Genomic DNA, 9202 nt, shown 5'->3' with positions numbered 1-9202 from the left:
GCTGTTTTGTTTTATTCTCAAAGCTTATGTGCGACATTTTTTGTTAGGTTTTGAAGATGGTCTTACCACGAAAGCCTACAATGTTGTTTATGATGATACCCAGATATCTGTATGAGTTGACCCGAAGTACTGGCAAGAAAGAAAAAAAAAAGTTCCCCGTCAAACCTTGCGATCTATAGGGCAGAATATGTAAAGGTGGTCTGTTTCTGTGGCCCCCGGCTAACTAGAGTGACATGTGGCCAACATAACGAACAACCACCTTTACTTTTCCTCAACTTATGTCAGGTTCCCATTAGAGCTGGGTGAACTCAGAAGCGCCATAATGATCCCGAAATTAAAAAGCCCGTACTCTTCACCAGGATTTGAACCCGGGACCGCTTGGTTCGAAAGTCAAGCACTTTACCACCTAAGTATTAGGCTTATATATTGTTTATCTAAAGTTTACTAAGTAATTGTTTTTCCTTCTGAGGTCTATGAGTTTTTTTTTTATTTTCGTGACATCAGATACTAGCGTACTCAGTCTGTGAAGTCCTTTATCGAACTTTGAGTACGAGTTTGGTCCCCTGAAAAAAAAAGGACGACCATAAATTTAACACATTTAGATAAATCATGGAGGCTTTTTGTGTCATTAGTGTAGCGAAGTACAAAAATACGTAACCTTGGGCCGTTGAATAAGGAAATGTAGACCCCACGTTTGTACCCTACTGAACGTGGGTGTATGGTGTTAAGCAGAGGAGAAATCTACGAAGAGCACTGGTGCATGTTTTTGGACAGAATATTGCACCTAAAATGAATGGAATCTTTGGATTTATTATTTTTTTCACTATGAGCTAACCGCACCGGGTGACACTATCCCTAGCGACGCAAATGGCTTCACTTCGTTCCTTGTAAATGTTAGCTATTACTAATAAATAAGTCACAATGAATATATTCATGTCTATTAACTTAAATAAAAATAGATGGCTTTCCCTGAATGCTCAGTCTGAAATACTTTGGACCGTTGTAGGGATGCCTTGCCTATTGGTATTGGCATAGTCTTACAAGACGGCCTCTACTCTCAAGACAACCTCAAACGTATGGTCTAACACAGTGATGCCCAACCTAATTCGACGTGCGGGCCATTTTCATTTCCAACACACGTGTCGCGGGCCACATGACCGAAAAGGTTCAAAAACGAAATTAAATCGGCCTGAAACTATTTCATTAGAAACTCACATTAATTATTTGAGACATTGGAAGTTTTTTTTTTTTACGGAAAGTGGTTTCATTTCTCTATTTAAAACGTGAGAAACATTGTAGCTAGCTTTACCACCGACTTATTTTCATTTTTTTTTTGTACCGTAGGCTAAATACTCTCATCAATCCTCCAATCTCTAGTGCAGTTTAACAATCTTTTATTAGCGGCTCAAGTCAAGAATGCCGTCATATTTGTTTTTAAGGCCGTTATATATGTTGTTTTTTTTAAAACAAAAACATTTTCTTTACAAATTAAATATTTTGGCGAATTATCATGTTCCACAAAAGAGTAAATAAAGATCCGTTCACTTCTCCTGGTAGATTCTCCATTCAGGTCCCATTTCAGAAACGCACAAGCGTTAAAGGTTAATAGTGAGGGCCTTAAAGTAAGAAAAGATGCATTTTCAACCCTTTTTTTATGAAAAGAGGGGTGGGGTGGGGGTCTATACTTTGTTCTGACGTTTCGGCGGGCTGGATAGAGCCACGTCGCGGACCGGGTGTGGACCGCGGGCCGTATTTTTTGGCAGCACTGGTCTGTCTGAAGTTAATGTACGACTCAATGACATGGCTCGAGACTGTCACGTATTGAGAGTTGGGGTGAACTCGTGACGAACAAGGAAAACCACGATCTTCTACTGGCAGAAAACAAAAATAAACGAGGTCAATACATGCTCGTCTGGGAATGTTTGTTTTCCATTGCAAGTTCCGATTACACTGAGAAAAGAAGCATCCTTTCAATACCGGTACTATTGTCTGGAATGTAGTGTCTATATTATTTTGATGTTGGCGACCTTCCGGCCGAGAAACTTTTATGTGAAATGCAAAAAAAATGTAATTAGAGTATAATTAATAAACATGATTTAGTCTAAGACTAAAACAAAATTATATCGTACAATATTTTGTTTCCATATAGAAATTATTAATTGTATGTATTTGCCTTCTAGTTTCTTGACTTTTAAACTGTTGTTGTTTCAAAAGTGGAAATACATGTAGGCTTATTGATTGTTACTTAAAGATAAGCATTACCGTATTTTTTTTTTCATTCATATAAATAAATATATGAATCACATTATAAATTTACATTTTAAAAAAAAAGTAATAGAGAAAACAAACGCCTATGTAGCCAATATGATTATTATTGAAAATCATATACAGTTATTCAAATGTTATGAAATTATAACTGTAGATATGCATAAACTCAAATATTTAGTACCCACAGAGAAGACTAGATAGAAATATGGCCATATGTTTCAATTATTGTGGTCAACATGTAAGGCCAAGATGTTATATGTATATTATACATGTAGGCTACTCTAACAGATATCAAGATAAAGAAACTAGACCTATACATTATGTAAAACAATCACAGACCAAAGGAGACTAGGAATGAGACAGCATAGTACAAATGCACACAACATGAGGAGCAATGAGCCAAGTACACAGAGCAAGGTGGTTATTTATACCTGGCATGCTGATAAAGGACAATATCATTAATTTTGTGATCTGTTCTATTGTATCAGATGAGAACAATTTGCATAAACATTGCATTTAAAAAATATTGTTATATTATAATAATAATTGAATTTGCTTGATAAATAAATAGCATTCCTCTCACAGTTTTGGTTACATCTATGAATTTGGGGGTGCAGTGGCTGAGTGGTTAAACTTCCAAACCTGGGGTTCCTGGGGTCGAATCTCTGTGGAGACTTTGATTTTGAATTCAGGATTTTTTAGGGTGCCCATGAGTCTACCCAACTCTAATGATGGGTACATGACTTAAGTTGAGGAAAGTAAAGGTGGTTGCTAGCCACTTGACACCCTGCTCGTTAACCGTTGGCCAAAGAAACAGATGACCTTAACATAATCTGCCCTATAGATTGCAAGGTCTGAAAGGGGAACTTTACTTATGAATTTGGACAGGAGAAAATTTAAATTAGATGTGGATTTGGATTAATCAATGGTTTTAAAGTTTTCATCTACTTTACTAGTCACAGTAATGAACTCCCTCATAAAAAAAAAAGCATTATTAGTTTAATTCAAAAATGGTCTATTAGCTATTTAAAAAAAAACATGTGTTTTATAGCTAGATCTACATCAATGCCATACAATCTTGAATAATACAGGAGCCAAAAGTCAAGTATTTCTACTTCCTGTCTAATGTGTAGAGGAGAAAGAACACTAAGAAACATTAATAGTAAATAGTTTATTAGGTAAATGTAAATTAAGCAGCAATAAAGCTGGCTAGAAGAAGAAGAAGAAGAAATGTAAATTTAAAAAAAAAATGAGTTAATTTCTTTAGGTATCAATCTCAGTACATAAAATGAGAATGCATTTAAAACATTTGATTGTATAAAAACAAAATGAACACAGTACATTTAATTGTCATCCAGCATAATTAAGTCCACTTTATCAGCAACTCGTTTACACCCTGTATTAGACAGCTCCAACTCACCAAACACAGAAAAACTTAGTTCCTTCAATATATTGTCAATGCTCCTAGAATCAGTAGAGAATCTTTTGGAAACAAGTTCTCTCTTGATGCATTGAATCACATGCTTTTTCTCAAGAGGCAAGAAAGGGACAAAGGCATCAATCAAGTTTTTATGTGATAGATAAGTAAACCAGCTGTCGACATTTTCTTCTGAAATGGAGTGGACATCTTGGAAAGCAAACTGTTCTCTTGAGTTCTGATGTGAAGCTCTCATGAAGCTTAAAAATTCCCTGTTGATGTCTACAGCAAAAGAGTTTGACAAAAGCAAAAAAATTGTAGGCACAGACTTGTGACAAGGCTTCGTCAATGCAATGATAGAATCTGCAATACCTTCCACGATTTCAGGATAAGCTTTGTCCATCTCATCAATGACAACAACATTGATGTTGCACTCTGTGACATTATTGACAATCCATGTCTTTATTTGAGTCCTGTACAAACTTTGAAAGGCCTCATGAGGGAAATGGTATGGTATGATAAAGTTATTCCAATTGGAGTGGTAGAGTGTGACCGATATAATTTTACTCACATAGTTTTTGCCAACACCAGTCCATCCATGAAAAGAGAGTACGAGAGGTTTACATTCTAGTTGCGGATTAGCGATTAGGTGAAATTTCTGAAGATAGGTTTCCAGTTTAGAGGGAATAATATTTACAGCAATATGTTGCCCAAACACATTAGAATCAAGGTCCATCTCAAGGACACGCTTGCTAAAATTTTCCCCTGTATTACATTGTCTTTGAAAGTAATTAAACACTAAGAGGATGCAGAAAACAACAAAGAAAGAAAAAATACAAAATGTACAGCACTTCAAGAACAAGGTTAAGCAATTGGGTTGTTTTATGGGCTCAGAGTTCGGAACATTGGGATCAGAATTTTTTACAATCAATGATCTAGCTTTGGATTTTGCAATATTCCTTTCTTTCTTTTGATTTGAAATTTTTGTTGGGTTAGGTAAAGTAATTTTAGATCTTTTTCTAAAGCCATCATTAGAATCAGACCTGTTCTGGGTAGCAGAGAACTGAGAGATATAATCATCATCTTCAGAAATGCCAAAACCTCGATTTAGATTTCTTGTCGAAGGATATGATGAATGTTCAGGACATTCCATATTGCTATTTTCCATCGCTGAGGATTGAGTAGGACCTGAGCTCTTTGTTGGGCTTTTGTCAAATGATAAAATAGAGCTCAAAGCACATTCTAGCTTTTCAAAAGATGAAGTTTCTTTCACATTTTGGTCCACAACAGGAGAGGTGGAAACAATCTCCATGTCTGAAATCTCATTTTGTCTAAGACTTGAGTCTCCATCACTATCTAAATCCATGGGCTCCATATTAGAGAGAGGACAGTCTTAACATTTCAAATCCTTTTGATTTTCTGTTTATCTTTACTGGAAGTTGGAAAAAAATAAGACAAATTAAAAATATATCTAAAATAAAAGTAATTTCAGTACCAGTAGAGAAGAATAAAAAGTAAAGTAGCAGTAATACAAAAAACACTGAATCAACTTTTATACAAAAACACAGCTAATCTCTTAGTCTTAGAGGAGATGTTTTTTTTAAGTCTCTATTTGAATGATAGATCTGGACTCTAGACTAGATCTAGACACTTGACTAGCTTCTAAGATGGTCTTGTCATTAGGTCTCTAGATAAATGAAGTAAATTGTAGAACAGATTGTCTTTGGGAGAAAATTGTGCCATTTTCTATCTTACATAGTACGTATAGACTTTCTTTCAAATAAGAATAACATCCTCACAGTATCTGTGTGTTAATTTAATCTCATGTATGTTAATCAGTGACCCAAAAGTCTGCTAAGTCATTGTTTTTCTGATTCAGGAAACTTACTCCTATTTCCTTCATTTTCACACTCTACTTTTATTTTCATGGCAAAATTTTTTTAAAATGTGAATGGTACAATCACCATGTTTAATATATCTAAATTAAATTCATTAGATCAGTAAACTAAGGCCCCCAGATCACAGGACATATCCAGGAAGTGTGCCTTTAAAACAAAGACATTTCAAATGGGAATATTCATTTGTAATTTGAATCTCACAGAGCTCTACTTTGCATCCTTCTAGTCTAACCAAGGATAAAATATCATTTTAGTTTTAAGTTATTGTTTACTTTGTTAAAATAATCATTTTATTATAAACCATAATACCAGTACTTTGATTTTTTAAAAATAATTCTGACAAAAATAGGGGCATTCCATGATGATAATTTCCAATTAAATTATAACACCTAGAACTACTCATCTGTAGAGGTATTTAGAGTTTTTAGTTTGCTTACCATTACTGGCTTTATAGATATTATCTTTTTTTTAAACCAAATTATTTGTTATAGAATTGTTTTATTTTAACTTTTACATTCTTAGACTTAGATCAAATAATTGAAAGACACATGTATTCAGTTCAGTAATTCATCTAGATAATATTTATAAGATTATCCTAAATAATTAAAAAAAATAAAAAATTACCAACAGACTATCTTGTCTGCCTGGTCCTGACATAAGCGCACTCAACTGTCATTTGGTCATTTTGATGTCCCAGGTTCATTTCCAACTCACTGCCATCCCCATCGTCCTGTGGAGGTTTGGGCTTGGATGTAGATTCTAGAATATCTTCAACTCTGAAGTAACATTCAAAACATGTTTAACATTTTACAAACATTTTTTAGTTTCACTCAGAAGTGACTAAGACTATTCTACTTCTTTTAATATAATCTAAATAATTTTTTATTAATACATATATAATTTATTAGCAATTACATAGTGGTGTTCAGTGAAGGTGCTCAGTGTCCAATGAAGGGGAAAGCACAAAAACTGCATTCAGTATAGGAGCATGAAGTGACCCAATTTATTTAAAAATAAAATCTTGACTATGAGTGGTAATACAAAGGAACACAGCTATTTTTATTGTCCATTAGTTGAAGAATAAGAATCTGTTTTTAGTTTTTTTGTAAGTTAAACCTTCACCAAATAAAAAATTTAAATTAAAATTTGACCTAGTTCCCGAAAGTCAGTTTCCAGATATAAGAATCTACCATAGATTTAAACTATGACATGATATTTGTGATATACTATACTATGTCACACTATCATTATAGTTACATAGTAGTATCATCACACACACAGGACATTATAATGATAATCAAATTCATATAATTATATACATATATATATATATAGTCAATCTAGACTAACACTATCGACACTATCTAATCTAGATCCTAATCTATGATGACTAGTATAGTATTGTTGTATGACACTTTGAGTCAGTATGACTAGAATAGATCTATCAGTAATGTAGTACTACTATGAGTATCTCAGTATGAGTATGAGTAGTATGACTGAGTGACTATGGACTTAAGTTGGAGTATCAAGTAGATGTCTATATGAGTATAGTATAGTAGTATTTTATTATGATGGCTCTATACTCTATGGCTATGGTCATGGCATGATGTGATTCTCATTGACTCATCAGTCTCATGGATACTGACTAGATTCTAGATCTAGAGTAGTTTATTTAATTCTGACATTACAAATGAATTCGGACATTCTCTGTTTTTGTGGTCATAAAATAATTATTTTAATATTTATTATAAAATTATCACGCTGTATAATGTGCTTGTCCATTTTCCAATGATTCCAACCCAATTTCCTTCCATTTAGCTGTCTTTTTATGTCGAATTTCAAGTTTGTAAGTCAGGTTTTTTTTTTTTACCAGGATGACTTTACCTCTTCGTAGGGTTAAGACTATATTTTTTGATTGGCTAAGTCTATGATACTAATGAGCCTGGCAATATTTATTCTGTTTTTGGAGCTAATTTATTTGATTCATAAGCCAAAATGTTTGATTCCAAAAAAAAAATAATTAATAGGATGTGTGAATAAAATTACGATTTTCTTACCAAAATTTATTTCAAACAGCCAGTTTTGGACATCAATGTTAATGATCTTTTATTATGTTTGTTCGTTTTTTTTTTTGTTTTTTTTTATAGAGAATAAATGGGCAAATGTTTGGAGTGAGCTTGGTACATTGAATGAAGTTAAATGCTTAGATCTAGACCTACTAAATAGATCTAGATTTATAGAGAGAGAATATAGAGGATTCAGTTAGGAAAAAATTGCTATCCTAGCCTGTACTATACTAAAAAAGATCATCAGTATTAGAAATTTATTAAATTAATAAACAAAAAACACAAACATTTAACACACATTTAATCATGCAAACATAAAATTTAATAAGTCTAAAATTCGCTATAGAAGTCAGTATTCCAGTGACCTAATTTAGGTAGAATAAGTATGTGCATATTTTTTTTTTTTTTTTTGTGTTCACATTTATGCATAATTTGAAAACATCTTAATGATTTAATGTGAGGGGCTATGCTTGGGGATCTTAAAATTTAGTTAATGTTATGAGTTTATTGATACCTAAATATAGAAACTGTTCAAAATAAATTATGGTGTCTGGAATCAAATAATGTGGGTCAAATTTGTCCGAATTAAATGAAAACACACAGCCTCTTTGACCTTAAATATAATAACAAATATAGGTTAGGGGTACGAATATAAGTAGTCATCCTTATTCTGATACTTCATTTTCTTTTCTATGTCGAACCATTGTAAAATAATGCGCAGTCAGTGTCAAAGTCAAACTTTCAGATTTGGGCCTATAATTTGACTAGTCTAATAAAAAAATATATTTACTAATAATGAGGCTATATTAGCCTATATTACTATAGATCATCTAGGTATCCGAATATTATAATTTAGCATTCTAAGCATGATATATTATAATGACTAATATATAATATTGATATATATTTATTATATAGACTCTATTCTAGATATATAATTTATTAATTATAAATTTAAAATTATATAAATTACTCTACTGCTACTCTCTTACTACTAACTAGACTCTAGTTTACTCTAGTCCTAGAATACTCACTCGAGATAATCATACTAATCATAGTATTCATAGCATAAATGATAATTCAATCATAATGATCGATCGATAAGGTAACTAATCTAGCTATCTATGCTATGTTAACTATGTAATTATCATGTAATTGTAATGTAACATTTAATGTTGTTTTTTTCAAAGTCTTCTACTACTTCTAGATAGATCTACTGAGCTCTGATTCTATTCTTACCTAGACGACCTAGGTCCTAGCCTTGATCAAAATTTAGATCTAGTATCTAGAACTACGTTCCGTAATTAGTGTCACTGTCGGACTGTCACTGATGTAAATAATGTAATAATAAAACAAGTTTGAAAATGAAAGAAGCCTGGAAAATATAAATCTGGACTCTCTGGACTATTTAAACCTAGATCCTATGTTTTTCAAAAACTAGACAGCCAAAATGATTTTCCACATTTCTAAAAAGAGCATCTAAAAAAATCCAAACTATTGAATATAGACTCTAGATCGGTTTCGGCTATAAAGATATTCCACCTCTTTACATT

At 32.6% G+C, this 9202-nt stretch overlaps 1 protein-coding gene across 2 annotated transcripts; it reads right to left on the bottom strand.

Annotated features, from left to right (window-relative positions):
* Nucleotides 1-2356: 2356 nt before the first annotated feature.
* On the bottom strand, nucleotides 2357-9194 carry LOC106071235 (torsin-1A-like). 2 transcript variants are annotated; one of them, XM_013231301.2, is made up of 3 exons: nucleotides 8889-9194; nucleotides 6212-6359; nucleotides 2357-5117 (listed from the first exon to the last, which is right to left on the bottom strand). In XM_013231301.2, the coding sequence occupies exon 3, from the start codon at nucleotides 5058-5060 to the stop codon at nucleotides 3612-3614; it is 1449 nt and encodes a 482-aa protein (XP_013086755.2). In that variant the 5' UTR covers nucleotides 5061-5117; nucleotides 6212-6359; nucleotides 8889-9194; the 3' UTR covers nucleotides 2357-3611. The 2 variants fall into 2 exon arrangements, with proteins under 2 accessions (XP_013086755.2, XP_013086737.2); XM_013231283.2 differs by having other exon boundaries at nucleotides 6208-6359; nucleotides 8889-9192.
* Between the last annotated feature and the right edge of the window lie 8 nt (nucleotides 9195-9202).

The sequence above is a fragment of the Biomphalaria glabrata genome, chromosome 9 (assembly GCF_947242115.1).
Source record: "Biomphalaria glabrata chromosome 9, xgBioGlab47.1, whole genome shotgun sequence".
NCBI lineage: Eukaryota > Metazoa > Mollusca > Gastropoda > Planorbidae > Biomphalaria > Biomphalaria glabrata.
Note: the sequence above shows the minus strand (reverse complement) of the source record. Positions and strands in the feature narration are given on the sequence as shown.